The 20,416-nt window shown below is 58.5% G+C and overlaps 8 protein-coding genes across 8 annotated transcripts; 5 read left to right on the forward strand and 3 right to left on the reverse strand.

The window, feature by feature from the left end:
• Positions 1-380: 380 nt before the first annotated feature.
• MYCTH_2110651 (uncharacterized protein) lies at positions 381-1,544 on the reverse strand (the record flags this gene model as incomplete). Its single annotated transcript, XM_003663515.1, has 2 exons — positions 381-918; positions 988-1,544. 2 exons carry the CDS (start codon positions 1,542-1,544, stop codon positions 381-383), a joined length of 1,095 nt encoding a protein of 364 aa, XP_003663563.1.
• Positions 1,545-2,128: 584 nt separating this feature from the next.
• On the forward strand, positions 2,129-4,056 carry MYCTH_2060065 (uncharacterized protein; the record flags this gene model as incomplete). Its single annotated transcript, XM_003663516.1, has 4 exons — positions 2,129-3,125; positions 3,171-3,499; positions 3,636-3,814; positions 3,894-4,056. 4 exons carry the CDS (start codon positions 2,129-2,131, stop codon positions 4,054-4,056), a joined length of 1,668 nt encoding a protein of 555 aa, XP_003663564.1.
• Positions 4,057-6,499: 2,443 nt separating this feature from the next.
• Positions 6,500-8,652, forward strand: MYCTH_2110653 (uncharacterized protein; the record flags this gene model as incomplete). The annotated part of the gene is made up of 3 exons (XM_003663517.1): positions 6,500-6,777; positions 7,088-7,288; positions 7,386-8,652. 3 exons carry the CDS (start codon positions 6,500-6,502, stop codon positions 8,650-8,652), a joined length of 1,746 nt encoding a protein of 581 aa, XP_003663565.1.
• Positions 8,653-9,579: 927 nt separating this feature from the next.
• On the forward strand, positions 9,580-11,493 carry MYCTH_2061987 (uncharacterized protein; the record flags this gene model as incomplete). The annotated part of the gene is made up of 3 exons (XM_003663518.1): positions 9,580-10,574; positions 10,649-11,112; positions 11,270-11,493. The coding sequence occupies 3 exons, from the start codon at positions 9,580-9,582 to the stop codon at positions 11,491-11,493; spliced, it is 1,683 nt and encodes a 560-aa protein (XP_003663566.1).
• Positions 11,494-12,538: 1,045 nt separating this feature from the next.
• On the forward strand, positions 12,539-13,897 carry MYCTH_2127358 (uncharacterized protein; the record flags this gene model as incomplete). Its single annotated transcript, XM_003663519.1, has 5 exons — positions 12,539-12,838; positions 12,940-12,997; positions 13,088-13,187; positions 13,318-13,562; positions 13,662-13,897. 5 exons carry the CDS (start codon positions 12,539-12,541, stop codon positions 13,895-13,897), a joined length of 939 nt encoding a protein of 312 aa, XP_003663567.1.
• Positions 13,898-14,019: 122 nt separating this feature from the next.
• Positions 14,020-16,955, reverse strand: MYCTH_2305582 (uncharacterized protein). Its single transcript, XM_003663520.1, has 2 exons — positions 16,204-16,955; positions 14,020-16,146 (listed from the first exon to the last, which is right to left on the reverse strand). Exons 1-2 carry the CDS (start codon positions 16,544-16,546, stop codon positions 14,153-14,155), a joined length of 2,337 nt encoding a protein of 778 aa, XP_003663568.1. The 5' UTR covers positions 16,547-16,955; the 3' UTR covers positions 14,020-14,152.
• Positions 16,956-17,128: 173 nt separating this feature from the next.
• MYCTH_2305584 (uncharacterized protein) lies at positions 17,129-18,128 on the reverse strand. Its single transcript, XM_003663521.1, has one exon. The coding sequence runs from the start codon at positions 17,773-17,775 to the stop codon at positions 17,536-17,538; it is 240 nt and encodes a 79-aa protein (XP_003663569.1). The 5' UTR covers positions 17,776-18,128; the 3' UTR covers positions 17,129-17,535.
• MYCTH_2305586 (uncharacterized protein) lies at positions 18,129-20,265 on the forward strand. The gene is made up of 2 exons (XM_003663522.1): positions 18,129-19,818; positions 20,026-20,265. The coding sequence occupies exons 1-2, from the start codon at positions 18,942-18,944 to the stop codon at positions 20,157-20,159; spliced, it is 1,011 nt and encodes a 336-aa protein (XP_003663570.1). The 5' UTR covers positions 18,129-18,941; the 3' UTR covers positions 20,160-20,265.
• The last annotated feature ends 151 nt before the right edge of the window (positions 20,266-20,416 follow it).

Below are 20,416 nucleotides of genomic sequence, written 5' to 3' on the forward strand. Positions count from 1 at the left end.
CTGTTGATGAAACATTGATTCACGTGTAGAATCGCAGCATTGTTGCTCCCTCTTTTGTTGTAAAACTCGTGCCCTTACAGTGGAGGCTAACTTGCTTGCTGAGGGTAACCATTTGCAGGTGTGATGCTCTCTCGGGGCAGGTGCGTGGTTGAATGGGTTGAGAAAAGAAGGAGCTATTAATTACAGCATCATTCGAGGTTTCCGCAATGCGGGGACCAACGATTTCGTTGCGATTTACTCGATTTCTTGGAGAAGCGTTTTGTAGCATTCTTCACTAATTATCATTCTCAAAACCGCGCTAATTAATAGAATACAAGCAGATTGCTCCATTCCCCGCGTCCCACTGGTTGTCCGATCCGCATGGCTGTTGCGCGTCGCGTTCAGCTTCTCGAAATGGTAACTACGAGCTTCTGCCCTTTCGACTCCCCGCGCTGTAGGATTTCGACTGCCTTGATGACGGCCTCGAATCCCTCGCCGCACTCGCGGACGGGCTGCGTCGTTATCAGGCCTTGGTCCAGCAGCGACTGCATCTCAGCTCGCCATTCCGATGCGAGGGCGTGTAGATCCATGTTCGCCTTGCGCGTGTAAACGGGGTGGCCGAGGTCAACGTCGACCCCTTGGGCTTCAAACCCCATCACCACCTTGACCTTGACCGACGGACGTGTGCGCCATCCTTGCGGACAGTCCTCGAGGCAAGCATAGCGCCCGCCCACCCGCGAAAGCGCCCCGAAGCACGTTGCGACCGATTCCGGATCCGTGATGCAGTCGAACGCATGCTTGATGGGCACCCCGCCGGTAAGCTTCTTGATGTCCTCCAGGCAGCTTTTCGACGTGTACGAAGCGGTTCCGATGGCGCCGTAACTAATCACCTGTGGCGCCGACTTGGGCGAGCAGACGGCGATGGGCGCGTAGCCTGATCTGTTCGCGTGTTCCTCGTGTTAGCGAGACGCCACATCGCGCGACTCTGTGTCTTGCGGTAGTACTGACTGCTTCAGCATTTGGATGGTTATGATGCCCGTGGCGGTAGCTCCGCCGTACACCAACACCGGCAGCGGCTTCTCAGCCGGCTTCGACGGCCGTCCCGGCAGGCCCAACGCATCCGCGGGAGATATGGCCAGACAGGCAGTGCCCCATCCGATAGCGCCAAGTGCGGCGGCCCGCGTGTCGCTCCAATCCTCAGGGACCGCGAGAGCCAGGCGCGAGTCACACACGGCATACTCAGAGAAGGCGCCGCTGTAAGGATTGTTCGGTCGGTAAGGGAAGTCGGCGCCGCAGATGCGCCTGCCAGGCTTGTAGAGCGCAGATGGCCCAGCGAACTCGACAACGCCGCAAAAGTCGCAGCCAATCGTGTTCCCTTCCATAAAAAAGTGGGTGATCATCTTGAAGTCGGTAGGGTTCAGCCCCACGGCACGGACGCGAACGAGGACATGGTAAGGGGTCGGCAGCTCCGGTACTGGCTGAGAGCGCGATACAGCGAGAGGGACCCGGGTCGAGGTGGAAGGCTGTTTGGACTGAACGACGGCCGTTTGGACCTTGAGCGCCATTGTTAATATCTCGGTAAGCAAGCAGGGAGAAGCCTGTACACTCGCAACATCCCAGGCGGCGACATTTGCGGCCTTGAATCTGATCCCATAGCTACTTGGGGGCAAGACAGGACGGGGGTCTGATGTACGACGAAGGCTGAACACGATCCGGCGGAGGAATCGAGGGCCGGCCTTGCGGTTGACAACGGGGATCCTGGGGAGAGAGTCGAAGAGAACGTCCCAAATAGGAAACCGATTCCGAATACCGAACTGTAGGACCGCTCGCTTCCGGCTTATCTGTCTGGACCTCAGCGAACATCAATTCTCGAGAAGCCAATGGCCAATCAATCGCATAATGGAGCTATGACTGTGAGTTCTTGGACGACCCGGGGGCGGACACACTCCGATCCATGGTTTGGGCATTCGAGGGCTTCAGGATTTCCCCTCCTGCGCACAGGGCCGATCAGAGTGCCGGACTGGCGCCAGCCTGCCAACTCAGCTAAGACGGGTATTACAGCTGAAGGTATGTGCCCAATGAAGGCATGTGCCCAACTACTGCTACTCTGACGCGAGCAGGTCATAACCCCTTCCATCCGCTTGCGTGAATGAAACAAAGCGGAAGTCGAAGAGGAAGAGAGGCGATTGAGAATCACCATGCCGACCACCGCTTCCATCCCAGGGGCAACTTTGGCGCCCATGTCGGGACTGTCGGCGGCGTCGTTGGCGCTGCTTCTGGTCGGGCTGGTGAGTGTGTCGCTGTGCCGCAATCCGACAACCGATTTCAGACCAGACTATTAACAGACGAGGTTGAGACCGCCTCGTATTTTCTCCTCCTGAGGCCTCTCTACAACATCTACTTCCATCCGCTCCGCCGATACCCCGGACCTAAACTGTGGGCCGCGTCGTCGCTACCATGGGGCTTTTCGTTCTTGAGCGGGTACTGGCATCACCGCGCCCTGCAGCTGCATACCCAGTACGGTCACGTCGTGCGTATTGGCCCAAATGAGCTCTCGTTCGACGTTCCCGAGGCTTGGGAGGACGTGTACGGGCGGTCGAAGCACCGAAAGGAAAACCCCAAGGCTCCGTGGTACCTCAACCCCAAGACCAAGGAGATTGTGAGCGCGCGGCTCGAAGAACACACGCGCATGCGCCGCCTGCTGGGCATCGGCTTCACCAACACAGCCATGCTCGAGCAGGAGCCGCTGATTAAGAGCCACGTCGACCTGTTCATCCAGCGTTTGCACGAAATCAACAGCGGAGGCAAGGCCGCCGTCGACATGTTCGAGTGGTTCGCGTACTGCACCTTCGACATCATCGGCGACCTGTCCTTTGGCGAGCCGTTCGGGTGTCTGCGCGACTCGATGCTGCACCCATGGATCGCCTGGGTGTTTGCGAACATCAAATTGGCCCACACCCTGGTCTTGTGCAACCGAATCCCCTTCTTCTTCCTCTTCCTACCCATCCGGCAAACCCTGGCGCTCGTCAAGGGCGCGGGGTACTTTGAGAAGACCATGAAGGCTGTCACTGACCGGCGTCTGGCCCGCGACGCCGAGCGGCCCGACTTCTTGCAGATCATGAAGACGCCGCGAGGGAACTCGGTACGTTCTGGCCTCCCCCGAGAAAATAGTAGCCGTACCTGGGACTGAGATTGCTTGTTCCAGTTCATGACTCGAGAAGAAATTCACAGCAACGCGTCCTTTTTGACCATGGCAGGATCCGAGACAACGTCGAATTCGATGGTCGTGGCCGTGTACATGATATGCTTGTACCCAGAAACCAAAGCAAAGATCATCGACGAGCTGGCCGCAACCTTCAACACCGAGTCCGAGATCGACATGCGCAGCGCGGGCAAGCTGACGTATTTGATGGCCGTCATTCAGGAGAGCATGCGCTACCATCCGCCGGGACCCAACGCACTGTGGCGCATAACCCCTTCGGGGGGCAACGAGATTCTAGGCGACTGGCTGCCCGCAAAGGTGAGACCGTCTGCCGCCTTGATCCAGATTCTTTTTTTTCTCCTTTCTTTCTGTCTCGTTGTTATTGGAGATCAAGTTCGATGATTCCTCTGCTCCAGGGGGCAAACTTGGCTAACACGCGAGACTGCCTGCTTAGACTATACTTGGCATACCGCACCGCGTCATGTATCGCAGTGAGCACAATTTCAAGCACGCGAACGAATTCATACCGGAGCGTTGGTTGGATGTTGAGGGGGAGCAGTCCGAATTTGCCAATGATCGCAGAGACAGCTTCCATCCGTTCTCTTACGGACCACGGACTTGTCTTGCCGTGAAGTGAGTCGCCCGCTTGTCTTCTTTCTCGGCATGTGTCTGCTTGGTCGGCCGGCCACTAACATGTGCAAACCAACAACAGTCTCGCCTACGCCGAGATGCGCTACATCCTTGCGCGCCTGATGTGGAATTTTGACTTTGAACTGGCCGAGCAGAGCCGGAACTGGGCCGATGGGCTCCGCGCTTGGTTGATCTGGGAGAAGCGACCACTCTATGTCCATCTGAAGCCGAGACGTTCGAAGTAACTAGTAGAAGAGCATCCTACCTTAAACTGTTGGCAGTTTTTGACCACAGACTACTGGGGAGAGAGCGGTTCTACAATCTGAGGTAGCGGAGATTTGCCTTCGGCAGTCCTCGAATCCGGGGATCGAGGCTGCGAGTTCTACAGGAACGGATGTCAGAACTGAGTGAGTGGACTGTCGCCACCACGTCCATCTGTCTTGTATCCATCGCGTCCTGTGATGAGACAGAAAGCGTTGGATAAGCATATATCATTCACCCTGCATGCACTCGTTTACCGGAGGGTCGTGACTGTGTGAAAAAGAGACCAATTGCCCTTGATACGCCACCCCCAACCCCCGTGCAACACCAGGATCTCTACCTCTGTTATCTCTCCCAAAAGAAGACTCTACCCGCCAGTCTCGGTGTCCTCAAACGTCAAAGTTCAAGCAGCTCGTGTCAGAGCTCGTAGCAGGCTCGTACTCTACGGATCCCGGCCCCCAAAAGGGACCGGAGGTTGGCAGAAACCGGCCCGTATTGCCGGCGTCTCTCGGCTGGGACGGGCGGGCACGGGCAGGTGGCAGTGCCGGGGTGCTGTTAACCCGCCTGTGGGACGGAGGAAGGCCAGCGGTAACACCTGGATGTCGCATGATGCGGCCCCCGTGGAGGGTAGTATTGTTCTCCTGCTCACCAAGATAGCCCGCTAAATGGCATTCCATATTCTTCTGTGCGTGTATCCTTCATCCTCGCCTCTTACCCCCCCTTCCCTTTTCGTTTATTTCCCTCCCCCGTCGGGCTGGCTTGTAACGTCATCAAGGGCTCCTTACCTTTAATTATTACCCATGTTCCACTGGTTTGTCGGCCGGTAACCAGACTGACACAGTAAAAAGCCAAACGTGCTGTGTGGCTCCGTGCCTTCTCGGTGACTAATTACTGTAAAAAAAAAAAAAGGACGAGTCGAGTGTGGCTTACTCATGAGATCCTCCGCCTTATCCGTGCTCGGTATACATACGGTACCGTACATATTGGGTGGTTGAATACTGTCACGGCCAGGGTGGCGTTTAATCGGCTCGACTACTAATTAGATACAGGAGAGGGGAAGGAGAGGGAGGGGGATAGATCTGCGCACACGTGGGGTCTGGCGTTTTGCGGTAACCACGTCAGTGGAAGCGGTCTAATAATAATATCTCGTTTGTGCGCACTCACGAGGGGTAAGCGCTACCCAAACGGTGTTACCCAGTTACCAGCTGCTTGGTTGTGCGGCAACCGACAAGGCAAGCAACGCGGCTTGGCAGGATGAGAGTATTGCTTTGGGCCTGGTAGGCTGTATGCAGAGGGTGATCTTGATTACCTAGAATGGGCAAAAACAAAGTCACCATCCTTCGTGCCCTGGGTGCGTCGTATCCTTTAGATTCACGAACTTGAGGTACTGTAGGTGGGTAACCTAAGGCACTTGGGCGAGGTAATTAAGGCGAGAAAGGTAGGAAAGTAACCCCCCTTCCCCCCCAACCTACTCGAGGCCTAGTGAAATAGCTAGCAGGCCTGCACTCTTTTTCCATGCATGCCTGTCTGCGTATACTAGGTGCCGAGACCTTAAGGAAGTCCGGGATTGCATGGCCTAGGGTACCTACGGGAGAAATGTAAGATAGGTACATTTTCTACCTCAGGTCACATGTACAACATACGCCCTACACTAAACCCCATCCACCCGTGGTCCAGACCAGACCTGAAAAGTGAGGCACAAAAATGTGCCTTGCTGGTTAGGCACGCTTTGGGGCCGCGTGGGAAAGTTCCGATGTTCCCAGGTGCTTTCTCCCCCCCAGGTGGAAGGTCCGTTGTGCACGGGCAAGGCTCTCCCGTTGTGCGCGTGCATACCTTTGCTCATAGTCACTGCGGCACAGTCGACCGCGGCTGCGTAATAATCCATCGACGACGGGCTTTCGGGAGTAATCTCGTCAGCCGGTGAGTCCGACGACATAGTTCGGCAGCGGACTTCTCGAATCCAATCCCAAGCTCGTACCAAACTTGCTGTCCTGCGCTTACTCCGGTGGCGTCGGCCACGGAGAATCATGGAGAGAAGCTCAGCCCGTCCTTATTGTGGTTTCAGCGGCCGAGAACGAGCTAGGTAGCCTAGCGTTCCGTCATTTTCTGCTCCTTCGGGAAGGGGAGTCCCTCCCAAGCCCGCTCGGGAACAGTCCATGTGGCTCGAAGGGCTGACCCGAAGAATTTGATGAGCAGGGACGGATCTCTGAGAGGTTTCGGATGGAACGAGGATAAAATGGCACCCAGACGGCCCTTGTCGGGGCAGAGAGCTTCTCGAAAGTCCAGGCCAAACGAACCAAGATCATCGCCTCAGACCTGTGTTGAAAGATCTTGTCTTTCCTTATTTTGATCTAATTATTCATAACAAAAGTCATTAAGCACATCACCTGCAGTGTCACCTTAGCACCTGCTATCGTTGCAGCCGGCATGGCCCGCGTCCTCAGCACTGGAGCACTGCTTGCATTGCTCAATTTTGCCACGCCCGGCCTCGGAGCCGCCCACGTGTCGAACTGCAGATACATCCCGGGGGATAAGGGATGGCCGAGCCAGAGCGACTGGGCCAAGCTCAACCGGACCGTCGGCGGCCGGCTGATCGCCACGGTTCCCCAGGCCCACGTATGCCACGCCGGCGGCCCGGGGGTCAACCAGGCTGCCTGCGACGCCCTGAAGGATCCCCTTGTTTTCGAGAAGACGGCCCCGGCCTAGTGAGCTTCCCCTGGCACCTATTAATCTGCAAAATATTTTCCATTAATCTTTTTTTTTTTTTATTTTGCCGTGGCATAATTAATACCCGAAGCTAACCTCGGACGATAGTGTGACGCGCCTCAACCTCACTCTCACGGAGTGGGATAACGCACCAACTTTGTATTATTCTCGCTTTTCCATTCTTTTCTTCCTTCCATCCATCCACCATCCTTTCTTTCTTTCTTTTTCCCTCCTGTTTTCTTTCCTGTTTTCACGGCCCCCCCTTCCCCACGTCTCAAAAGAATATTAATCCACTGACCCCCCTATCAGCGTCAACAAACCGGCCGAGATCATCAACGCCTACTGGCAGAACCGGTCCTGCGACCCATTCTCCAAAACATCGCGGCCCTGCGTCCTCGGCAACTACCCGGTTTACTCGATCAACGTGTCCGGAGCCCACGACGCGATTGCCGGTTTGGATTTTGCACGTAGGCAAAACATCAGGCTGTCCATTCAGAACACCGGTCATGAGTACGTTGCTCATCAACTAGCCCGCTTCCTTCATACTTCCTCCTCCTCCCCGTTATCAATAAAGTCGAGGTGCTAACAATATGTTCCCCACTCGCAGCTACAATGGCCGCTCGGCCGGATTCGGATCGCTCTCGCTGTGGATGCACAACCTGCAGGGCATTGAGGTCATCCCGCGATACCGGAGCCGGGCGTACTCGGGCCCGGCGGTCAAGCTCGGCGCCGGAGTGCACGCGGGCGTGGCGCTGCAGTACCTGGGCCAGCGCGGGTACCGGCTGGTGACGGGCGAGTGCGGCACCGTGGGCGTGGCGGGCGGCTACTCGATGGGCGGCGGCCACGGCCCGCTCAACGGCGCGTATGGCATGGCTTCGGACAACGTGCTCGAGTGGGAGGTGGTCACGGGGGACGGCCGGCACATCGTGGCCACCCCGGAGAAGAACTCGGACATCTACTGGGCCATGTCGGGCGGCGGCGGCGGCAGCTACGGAGTGGCCCTGAGCATGACGGCCCGCATCTACCGCGACGGGCCCGTCCTCGGCCCCGTCCTGACATTTACCGCCCCGGACGTCGGCAACGAGACGTACTGGGGCGCCGTCGACGCCTTCCTCAAGCGCCTGCCCGGCATGCTGAGGGGCACCAGCAGCTCGATCCAGTTCAGCTTCTGGAACAACCAGTTCGGCGCCCTCTTCGTCATGCCCGACGAGCGAAACTCGTCGGCCGCCGACGCCAAGCTGGCCCCGCTGCTGCGCGACCTCGACGCCATCGGGATCCCCTACGACCTGACGGTCAGCCAGTCCGAAACTTTCTTGGATTACTACAGCTCCTGGTACGGCCCGCTGCCCTTCGGTTACGAGCCGCCGTCGACCACGCTCAACAGCCGGCTCGTCCCCGTGCGCGTGGCCCAGGACGACCAGGCCCGCCGCCAGCTAATCGACGCCATGCGGCTCACCACACAGACGGGCGAGTTCACCGTCGGCTGCTCGGCCGCCGACGTCGGGAGCGTCCGGCACCCGGACAACGCGGTGCTGCCGGCCTGGCGCAAGTCGGTCGCCATCTGCAACGTCAACGCCTTCTGGAACTGGACCGCGCCTCTCGAGCAGAACCTCGAGGTCAAGCGGAGGATGGTCGACGTCTACAGCCCGGCCTGGGACGCCGCCACCCCGGGCTCCGGCGTCTACCTCAACGAGATCGACCCCTGGTACCGCAGCGACTTCAAGGTCAACATGTTTGGCTCCAACTACCGGCGCCTGCTCAGCATCAAGCACAAGTACGACCCGTACCACCTCTTCTACGGCCACAACTTGGTCGGCTCCGACGACTTCTCCATCGACGGGGCCGGCAGGCTGTGCTACTCCTCCGGTCGTTGAGATAATATATCGTGACACGCGAAAGAGCAAGGGCCTCGCCTCGCCTCTCCCCGGAGGTAACTTAGGGCTATAATTAGGTACCATCTCTCGTTGTGATGCGGAGGTGACGGTGTGATGATTTTGATTTAGTTAATTAGGTGTTTTTCTCGAGAAGCCTGGCATCCCACCCCTTCAGTTCACTATTTTTCTCCTTTGTCTCGTCCTTCCTCTGCCTACTTCTTTCTGTTAGGTATCTTCATATTCTTTGTATTGTTTCTCCTAATCCTTCATCTTTCCTCGATTTGCTTAGACTAGGAGGTAATTATCTATGATCTGAGTTCTTGCACGAGCCGACTCCGAACATGGGACCACAAGTGGCCAAGTCGGGCAAAACCATACATAATTACATTACGACTTACATGCACCAAGTTCGGAGCAAATTGCCAATCGGACTGAGCATTGCTCGGTGGCCAGGTCCTTTGCCGAAGCGGCGCCACGCTACCAGTGCGGAACTGACAGTGCAAGACATCAATGACAAGGAAATTCTCATTGGGCTCCTCCAAGCCGTTTCTTCTTGTCGACCCTTTTTGTTGTTCGCTTCAATCTCAACTCCAGCCAGGTTAGTTATCGAGAAACACTAGAGCTGGCGCATTACGGGAATCCAGGTGAACATACACACTTAGGTACAGTACATGTCTGCCTTTCCTTAGCCCCCTACCTACACATCTTCTCTATCTAATACCTCCCTCTATGTATCTACTTAATTACCTAGGTACCTAACCGCTAACTTTGCATGCCGACCTACACTAGACGTCAGTAGTTAGAACCATCATTACCATGGCCATAACCAACACGACGGCGGCGGCTGCCCAGCATGGCCCCTTATACGGGATACAGCTTCTCGCTGACGGCTCCGTCGCATCCGGGCTTCTGATGTCTCTCGTGTCCATGGTGGTCCTGGCTGCCATCTTCGGCCTTGCTGGGGCGCTCGGAAGCGGCGGCGGCGGCGGTGGCGGCGACAAGCAGCCCCCGAGCCTCTGGGAACCGATCCCATTCGTGTACAACAGCCTGCAGTTTCTGCTGGACAACGAGGGGTTCATGAAGCGGGCGCAGGCCGCCCTCAAGAAAACCACCGTCGCCCGCTTCCGCCAGGGCGGCCACCTGGTCTACCTGGTGTCGGGCCCCAAGAACGTCCAGGCTGTCTTCGGCCGGTCGCATAACAACAACATCCACAACGACGACCTCATGGTCCGCAGCACCCTGCCGCTGTGGTACCGCCTGTCCGCCGACGACCTGCGCCGCTTCGCCACGGACAAGACCGGCCGCGGCCGCAACCCCCTGCCCGGGACCGAGGACACGCCGCCGGAAAATCGCCTCTTCCTCGGCTACGAGCACGTCCACAACGAGTTCCTCGCCCGCGCCCAGCACCTCGCCCCGATGGTGGAGCAGTACCAGCGCCAGCTGACCCAGACCCTGGACGGCCTGTGTCCCTCTCCCTCGGACGCTACCGGCACCGGGAAGAAGGGCCGGAACGACGACGGGGTCGTCCTCGGCGTCGTCGACTTCTGCAAGGGGCGGGTGGCGCGGTGCGCGCTGCACGCGCTGCTGGGCCCGGGGGCGTTCGAGATCAGCCCGGACCTGGTGGAGCGCATGTGGGAGTTCGACGACGCCGTCTTCCCGCTCGTCATGGGCCTGAGACTGGGCGTGCCCGAGTGGCTCAACCGGCGTGCCCACGCGGCCCACCGCCGCTACCTCAACGCCGTCCGCCGCTACCTCGACGCCGCCTGGGCCGACTTCGACTGGGCCGACCCGGCCTCGGCCGACGCCCGCTGGGAGCCCCGCTTCGGTGCCCAGGTCACCCGCGAAGTCGCCAAGTGGTTCCGAGACCACGGCTTCACCGGCCCCGACACCGGTCCTGGCGCCGTCGGCATCCTCGCCTGGGCGTAAGTTTAGCCCCCCCCCCAACCCCCCTTCTCTCCTAGCTGGCGGATTGACTGAAGCGATACAAAAAAAAAAGGCAAAACTCCAATGTGATCCCGACGACGACCTGGCTGGTGATGGAGGTCGCCCGGGACCCGGAGCTGCTCCGGGCGCTGCGCGAGGAGGTCGAGACGGCGTTCGCGACGGACGGGGCGACGGGGCGGAGGAGGACGCTCGACCCGCAAAAGGTGGCGGCGCTGCCGCTGCTGGCGTCGGCCTACACCGAGACGCTGCGGCTGCGCATGAACTTCAACGTCGTCCGCAACGTCCGCCAGTCCTTCACCATGGCCGGATACACCATCCGCGGCGGCAGCCTCCTCCAGGTGCCCACCCTCGTCGCCCACTACGACGAGGACGTCTGGGGCGCCGAGTCCCACCCGGCCTCCGAGTTCTGGGCCGGGCGCCATATCAAGTACACCGACGAGCCCGATGCCGAGGGCCGCGTTACCCGGAAGCGCGTCTTTGCCATGGCCAGCCGGACCGGGTCGTATTTTCCCTACGGTGCGTCTCCGTCTAGTCTACAGTTGAATACATCCTCGTTGTTTTCCCGTTTCTCTTTGTTTATTATTTGTCTCCCAGCATTCCATTCGGCCCCTCTTTTCCCCTGTTAATTATTAGATTGAGAATGACGGCTAAGACATCATGAACACTTGTTCAGGCGGCGGCAACCTGATCTGCCCCGGGCGGCACTTTGCCAAACAGGAGATCATGCTGACCATCGCCCTGCTCATCTCCCGCTTCGACATCGAGTTCCTCGGATGGACAAAGCTGGACGGTTCTCCCTCCGATCGACCCCCGCGCAACGACCCGCGCTTCAGCGGCGGCGGGGCCGCGCCTCCGGATCGAGATATGAAGATTAGGATCAGGCCGATCGCTTCGTAAGAAAGAAGGGGCGTGGGAGTAAAAATAAAAATGGTGGGGGTCGCGCCTCCGTCGGCGTCTCCATCGGCCGGACTTAACGTTTCCGTTACGCCCGAGATGGGTACAGTACATGGTACTAGTATGATACTTGGGTAGACCAGGGAGGCAAGATACAGTATGTTAGAAGCTTTCGGGTGCCCTGACCGCGCCAAGATGACGAAGCTTTCACTTCATTCGTCAGTTCTGTTATTTCTCCTTGAAGGTTAACTACTATATGTATGTATGTATGTATGTACGGATTACACTATACATATGTACATACAACAAGCGGACTTGCTGTGCCAAGTTTCCTGGGGAACCTTCTGCGCCCCCAAATTAATACACAAATGTCTAATTACTAGCGTCTAAACAGGCTTGCTGCTGTGCCACCACACCAATAAAACACCAGGGTGTCCAGTAAGCTTACCTCCTTTATTCAGTAATTATCATAGTAATATGGTTACACGTCCTGCTGCGGTCCGAAACGGGCAGGACCCTCCGAACTTCTCCCCGCCCATTCGGATTCGGCGTCGACTGCCTGAAGGGGAAAGAAAGACTGCGCTGACGGTAAAACTGCCCACATGGCCGTAACACCTGAGTAATGTAAGGTAAGAGAGTCTGGAACCCTCGGACGTTTCCGTCGATGCATCAACAACAACACACGGCTAATTTCCCGGCTCCGTGTTGTGTATGACATGATTCCAGGTCGGTAGCCAAGCCCCGTCGGCCGCGGAGGCCGCGGAGGAGCGAGGACGTTTGGAGATAGGCGTCCCAGAAGTAGTGTCGCCGTGTAAGACAAAGATGCGCGAATTGTTCCGACTGGGGTTCAGGAACAATGCTGGAGACGGATGTGCTCATGTGGGCTTTGTGAAACCAGATGGATCGATGCCGGCTGCCTGGCGACTGATATATCTCATGTGTCACGGTCAGCAGCGATGGCAGCAGAGCTCTGCCCTTTCTAGTCATCAAGCCGAGGACAGATTGCTCAGATGCTCTGCTGACCGGGCCCCATCCACTGAACCCAACCATGGCAGCCGTCGCCAACTATCTGCGAGACTCAGAAGTTCACGAGGTCGAGAAGCCGTACAGGTTCAGCGGCGGCCCGGACCTGGGGTTCCCCCAGTCTAACGTTGACTTCCAGCCGACCGAGCTGTCTCTCACAGACCTGCGGACGGTTCCCCAGCTCCGGCCGACCTTGGAGACCCATGGGTTCTGTTTCATCGAAAACAAGTCCAAGGAACTCCCCGCTCTCGATCACGAGAGCGACTCCAAGACCTACGCGCTGGAGATGGCCGAGGTGGTGAAGAAGCTGGTCGGGGCCACCAGAGTGATTCCGAACCACGTTTTGGTATATATAGAAAGACTTCCCTTCGTCTTCTCACCCTCCCTTCTCTCCCTTTCACTTCACGTTGCTGAACATGAATCCAGCTTAGAAGCGCAAACAAGGCTCATGGAAGGGCCAATGTGGGTACGGAGGCCCATGTCGGTAGGTCCACTAGAACAACAGCCAGGGGTAATAGAGGAGAGACCATATGCTAAGCACCCCGACCTAATTATTCCCGGGCCCCCTCCAAAGACACATCCGCCTTCGATGCCTGGGACAGAATGCGCGGGATGATGATGCCGGAGGAGCAAGAGGGCGTGCTGTCGGGCGAGCTCCGAGCGCGTATCATCAAGTGAGGAAGAAACCCAACACACCCGTGAGCGAATGCCGTGCCTTCTTCCTTCCTTAGCACGGCACGGGCGCGGCACATGTTCCGAGGATTCTCGTGCTGATACTGACGTCAATCCGCTCCTCTTGCGCAGTCTCTGGCGGCCCAGGGTCAACCCCGCCGAGGACTTCCCGCTGGCCGTGCTCGACCCGGCGACGGTTGACCCTGACAAAGACTTGGTCTTCCTCGATCACATCTCGCAGGTGACGGTCGCCGAGACCATGTACGTCAGGCACAATCCCAGCCACCGCTGGTACTGGCTTAGCAACATGACGCCGGACGAAGCCGTTCTCTTCACCCAGTACGACACGCATCCGCCGACCCGTGCCCTGAACTACGGTACGCCCCGGCCGGCCCACGTGACCCCCACCCCCCTCCACCCCCTTTAAGCTGACCGTGTGTGAACGTGTTGCTGTTGTCTGACCGTGCCATCCACAGGCGTCGCACACTGTGCCTTCCGCAACCTGGCTGCGCGCCCCGGCTGCCCGCCGCGCCAGAGCGTCGAGCTGCGGCTCACCGTCCTGGAGCCGGCACCCTACGAGAAGGCCGTGACGGTGCTGGATCCGCACCCGCCCGAATCGCGCAAGCAGCCGTGGGACGGGCGGGTCGAGTTCCTGTCGCCGCCGGTCAAGTACGTGCCGACGTTCACGCGTGAGGAGTTGGCGCTCGCCTGATCGGGATCGAACTGGACGATCATCATGTATTAATTAGCAGGAAGAGGACCAGTGCATGGTATACGCTGGCGTTCTAATGAGGAAACTAAAAATTGTTGTTACGTGATAAACTTTGGTATCACGCACCTATTAGCCAGACGAACCGCAATGCTTGATCGTCACGTACCTTGAATCTGTAGATGCAGACACCTTCCTGACCGGTTCCAAAAACACCCAGCGAACGTTGGGAACATGCAATGATACCGCATCTGCTAATTACGCCCTAGGGAGATCAAAAATCGGTTCTGTGCCTGCAAGTCCAAATTGCCCCTCCTGCTGCCCCTCCTGCTGCGGCCACTGTTGCTCAGTCGTCCTGGTACCCCAGCTATCATGGTGCTTCACCTGGGGCATGATGATCTGTGACGCGGCCATGGCTCCCTGCCACCTCACGACATGTATAACGCCAAAGTGCGGCACCGTAAACCGACGTCCGCCCGGCTCCTCGATCACACCGCACGTCACATCCCCGCCGACGGGGCCGTCCTCGCGCCAGAGCAGGGACTCGCCTTGACGCCCCGGCCCGGTCTTCCGCGCCGTGGCGACGTCCCTCTCGGCCGCGGCGAGAGCCCGCAGGAGCCGCGCGGCGGACCGGCTTGCCGGGTCGGTCCCCCGCGCGTCCATAGACTCGAAGCAGGCGGCCGCTTGAGAGACCATCTGCAGGTGGCCGGGGCGCTGATGCTCGAGGGCGTCGCCGCCGCCGCCGCCGCCGAGGTGTGCGAGCAGCAGGACCACCGCCGCCGTCACCGCCATTAGGTCGAAGCCACGGTAAAAGAGGGGCACCTGTCGCAACGCGCGGTAAATGAGAAAACGCGAGAGCACTTCGCGCCCCGCGTGCACGGCCGCCGATATGCTGTATGAGCGGTTGCCTCGGGCCCATGACGACGATGAAGACGGTGACGAAAGTTGGCGGCAGTCTAGGCTGTGCATAAAGTATGGGAAGTGCAGGAGCACCAGGAGGTGGAAGTGCTTGAGCTGGATAAACAGCCGCGCCGTAGTCTGCTTGATCTCGGCTGGGGTGGGGGGAAGCGGCGGCTGCGTCGGATTGACTGCCGGAACCGGCAACCTCCAGGTCTCGGGCGAGACGAGATAGGCGGCCTGCTTCATGTCGTCGTCGATGTTCAGGGTCTCCCGATACGCCTGATCCGCCTGCTGCTTGTCTGGCACGCCGCCGCCCCAGAACCCGGCGAGGCGAAGCTGCTCGTTCCGCGAGGCAATCCGGCCTGTGACGACGGCATGGACGCGCTCGAGCCGTCGCAGGTCGGTCCCGTCCATGGCACCCAGCGAGCTGTCGTCGGTGACCGCATGGGGTACGCCGCGTATCAGCGACATGTACCGGTCGCTGTACACTAGGCGGAACCAGACCCGCTCGACCTCGGCCTTGTTGGAGAGCACACTGCCACCATTACTACGGCCATTTCCGGATTCGTTGTTATGAGACGCCCGTCCGAGACCCAGCGCGGACGCGATGCTGAGCGCGCGGCGGAATGTTTGCCACCCGTGACGCCAGTCACCCCTGTTGACATGATACACGCCCTCGAGCATGAGCAGCTCGATGCCATCGATGCAGCTGAGGAGACGATCGTTAACGCTGGATGTGACATGTCGGGACGCCGCGTCGACAAAGCGGGCTGCCGCGGCGGCGTGGGCAGGGCCGTTGCTGTCATCATGGGCTAGCTGCTGCAAGCAGATGGCAAGCTCGACCAGCTTGCGAGCCAAGATGAGCGGATGCGCTGCTGCTGCTGCTGCTTTTGGCGACAGTATCACGTCATATTGGCCTTGTTCTTGATCGTAGTTGTGGCTGTTGTGGCTGTTGTTGTTGGTGTTGTTGTTGGTGGTGGTGGTGGCGGTGGCGGTGGCGGTGGTGGTGAAGGTTGTGTTGGCGGCAGCATCGTCCATCAGGAAACCATTAACCTGTCGGTATTTCCGCAGCGGCGACCCCGGAGGGTCTCCGCGGGCTACGATAAGGACAACGACCTCTTGTGGAGGAAAGAGGCTACGGAGAAATTGGGTCAAGGCGTCGAGGCTGGCAGCGACGCTACTCTTTGTAATATTAGCGGTAGTCGTGGTGTTTCTTGTATTGATCGCGGTTTGTTGTGCGTGTGCGGGTGCAACAAGTTGAGCGGTACTCGTACACCCCGAGTCACCGTTACTGATGGTTCTCTGACGGGCGGCAGCTCTGGCGGGTGAGACACGGCTGCCTCTGGGGACTTCTGTCTCGGCAGCGTGGTCAGGCCATTGTCCACTGTGACCGCTGCCCGTAAGCATACTAGTAAGTGCCTCAGCATTGGGCCCGTTCTTGGCCCTGGCACTGAAGGAAGCTGCTGCCGCAGGTTGCTGAACCTGCTTCAAGAGCTGGTCCACCAGGGCTTCGAGGCGGACTAAGCGCTGGCGCACCTTGCGGTATCGGCTCGTGGTGCTAACGTCGTAGTCGAACGCCTGCTTGAGCTGTGGGACGCATTCTAGTCTCCGCCTGCGGCAGGGGGTACAGCTTCCGGCCGAGCCGGGATCAAAGTCGCAGCGGACTTTGCGGCGCCGGCATTCGTGGCAGCTTGACGTGCCCCTGCGCAGCCTGCGACGAGTCGGCTCCGTATCGGCCGCCCCGGCTGGCATCGTTTGGGGCAGCGTTCAATGGTTTCGTAGTGTTTGAACTGTTGAATTTTTCCCCGGTAATAATAAACAAAATATGATGAAATGAAATGAAACGAAACGAAATGAAATAAAATACAACCTCGGGCTTTCTCCCCTCTGATCGTGAACGAGCGAAAATCGAAAGCGGGGGCCGGAGCGATCGAGGGGAGTGCGTGATTGCCTATCAGGCTCTTCGTGCGGCCTGAGGCAAGTTGCCCGGGCTGCGTATGGCTTGCACAGGAAGGTATGAGGTAACTTAGGTAACTTCAGGTAGGTACCTTAGCGCCTGGCAGGAGTGGATGAACTGAGGTGGTCAGGATTTTCCAGCACCTAAGCTTGAAATCGTTGACGTTGAATAAGGTGACGTGAGGGTCACTGGGTTGCATGGAAGAGGCCCCCTAGTGTTGTTGAATGTGGAACATTAAAGTAGCCTAGAGACATACATACATACCTGAGGTACTCCGTACCCAGTAAGTTGTCAAGCACGGAAATATCCGATCGGAAACGCTAACCTACTCAGTACTTGTGTGTACAGTTGTACTGTACTGTATCTACTGCGTGGGACAATTATTTGTGCCGCGGGGCTACAGACGACCCCGCTTGGCGGCTTCATAGGCGCATCACCGCCAACAGTGTGCAGTTACAGTACGAAGTAACTACTGATCAAACTCTTGTATCCGGCTCGCTACTCCGCATCCTTGCGCGTCAGCACCAATCCCATGGCACCATCAAACCATCCATACAGTGCTGCACTGATGATTTTCTTTCAGCTCCTATCCGGATAAAACTCCCTTTTGGCGCTGGCCCAATCCGTTCCCGGCATTCGACTGAGGATCTCGGCCTCCTGGGGCTTGATGAACAGCGCCTCGGCGGCCTGACGGTAGGGCTTGTAGTAGTCCTTCTTCACCTGCACCTGTATCCGGGCAAGCAGGTAGTTAGCGCGACTGCAACAGTACACCAGAAGGTGCCTTTCACGACAATGCGCTGCTCACACTCATCATGTAATCCAGGCTGGCGTTCCAATTTTCGACAATGCGGAACACGCCCGGATTCTTGTCGTCGCGGTAAACCTCGCAGAACACGTTGAGTGGCTCGGCAGTTACCTTCTCGAAGAGCGGGCGCAGCACAGCGAGGAAGGCGTCGGAATTGGCCGGGTCAACGGTTATCTTGACGTGCACCGACAAGGGCGGATTCGCTGCACCTTCTCCCATCTTCGAAAGTTTTTGCCCAAGTTTCTTCCACAGGGGACCTCGTTTGAGTCTCGACGGGGCGAGCGGGTCTGGCGCAGTCTTACTCGCAGCACTTTAGGGTGCATACGCTCCTGGTTCGTACACCTGCCGCCGTGACCTGCGTTCTTGCAGGTGGAAGTCCGCTAAAATACCTTAGTTACGACCGAGGACCATGTCGTAAACTCAATCAATCTGCCTGCTTCGTTGCACGCTCACGTAGCAGTGCATCGAGGCATCGGGAGCCGATCAGATAATAACGCTCAGATCTCCTTTCTCAGGCATCGCAGAGCTTACCGCTTCCGAACAAACATTTCACCTGTGAAGAGGAGGGAAGGCAATAGGTACCCACGTCCGGGCCGCTGCGACGGTGCGACGACGGTGCGACGACGATGCAACGACGGTGAGCATGACGTGGCATTGTCCCCCACGCATGAGCTGCCGAGTGGCTGACGGCCGTCCACTCCGAGGTAGTGTGCCGGACTTAACGGACCGAGCTATTCCCCCTCACGACTCGCCCGGATGGCTACCGGGTTAAGAGAGCCGCATACGTGATGGATGGAGCGCGCCGCAACCGCCTCCTACCTCGTCGTGCGGAAGCCAATCTAGATGGGTTGCGCCAGACCGATTCGGACCATCCGGACCTGGAAGGGTCCCTCATCCTGATGACCGCTATGAGAAGGGGGATCCGAAGGCGCCGCTTCCAAATGGCCCTCCAATGCCAGTCTCGGCCCCGCACTCGGCAGCATCGGCGATAGCAGTCTGTGTGCCTCTCCGCGTCTGCATCGAGGTGCAATCACGGGCCGGGTGGTGGCATGGAGCCGAACATACTGCCTGGTCAGCAAAAACGGACATGTCTGTCTATTCGAGACACGCGAAGTACTGCGTCTCTCGCCCTCCTTTCCGACTCAGGAATCACCATCTGCCGAGCGCCCCCCTTGCCCCGGGAGACTACACCCGAGAGACTACACGCCGGCACCACCACCAGCACCAGCAACATCACCGCTGCCACCGGAATCAACACCATCGGCACCAATAGAACCACCAGCATTACCAAAACCTCCTGTTTCTCCTTATTCAGGTCGTTCTCTGCTTCCCGCAATCAGGCGGGCCGCGATCAGAGCGTGTCTCTCGACTACAACGAAACCGCGATGGCGCCGTCCCCCTCGCTGTCGACCACCTGGGCGCACTTTCACCCGCCCAAGCCCACGTTCACGGACCAAGATGTCCCCGACCTCACGGGCCGCGTCTGCGTCGTCACGGGCTCCAACACGGGCATTGGCAAGGAGGTCGCCCGAATTCTCTACTCCAAGAACGCCCGGGTCTATGTTGCCGCGCGGAGCCAAGACAAGGCGCGGAGTGCCATCCGTGAAATCAAAGAATCGACGCCCTCGTCCGCCGGGTTGCTGGAGTTCCTGTCCCTCGACCTGAGCGACCTGAGCCACGTCCGGGAGGCGGCTCGCAGCTTCCTGGCGCGGGAACAGAGGCTCGACGTGCTCTTCAACAACGCGGGCGTCATGGTGGGCTCGGCGTCCGAGCCGGTGCCGCGGACGGCGCAGGGCTACGAACTGTGCCTCGGCGTCAACTGCGTCGGGACCATGCTCTTCACCGAGCTGCTGACGCCCGTGCTCGCGGCGACCGTCAACAAGCCCGGGGGGGCAGGGCCGGGCTCGGTGCGCGTCGTGTGGCTCTCGTCGTTCGCGCTGGAGCTTTTCGCGCAGGCCAACGTCGGCGTCCCTCTGGACAACCTCGACTACCACCTGCCCAAGCCCGGGACGGAGCGGTACGGCATCAGCAAGGTCGGCGCCTGGGCGCTGGGCGTCGAGTACGCGAAGCGTCACCGGGACGACGGCATCGTCAGCGTGCCCATCAATCCGGGCAACCTCACCTCGGAGCTGCCCCGGCACCAGGGAGTCGTGCTCAAGACGGTCGCCCGCCTGGTCGGTTACCCGCCCTTGTTCGGCGCCTACACTGAGCTGTGGGCCGCCTTCTCTCCAGAGGTGACGCCTGACAAGTCTGGCAGCTGGGGTAAGTCACTTCATTGCATGACGCCCAACTTTGTCTCTATCCCCGAGTGATTCGTCGTCGTAGCAGTAGCAGTAGTAGTAGTGGTGGTGGTGGTGGTGGTGGTGGTGGTAGCAGTAGTTACAGTGCTACCACACTACCACTTACCACTAGTAGCGCAAGGATTAGTACTGTAAAGGCTAGCGCTAACGCTCCACGATCACCTCACAGTTGCTCCATTTGGGCGGTTCTACCCCTTGCGCGAGGATCTGCACAAGGCCACGCGGCCCGAAGCCGAAGGTGGGACCGGAGGAACTGCCAAGTTCTGGGAGTGGATCCAGGGGCAGATCCAGCCCTATCTCTGAGGATCGAGGGTGTTGTTGGCCTCCTAATGTAGTGGCCTCTCGAGACACGGGGAGGGACGTGGAATGATGGCAGTCTAAACTGCACTAATCCAATTCACGGGCAGTGGCGTATTCACAAGGCTGAATTTACGTGGGAGACAATATCGACCACCAATCGCTTTGACAGTATACAAGAACCTGCGCTTCCGTAATTCACTTGTACGTACAGTACATGCTTCAGTACATCACCCACCAAGATAATAGGCGGGCTCTGAGGG

This window comes from Thermothelomyces thermophilus, chromosome 3 (assembly GCF_000226095.1).
Source record: "Thermothelomyces thermophilus ATCC 42464 chromosome 3, complete sequence".
Classification (NCBI taxonomy): Eukaryota; Fungi; Ascomycota; class Sordariomycetes; order Sordariales; family Chaetomiaceae; genus Thermothelomyces; species Thermothelomyces thermophilus.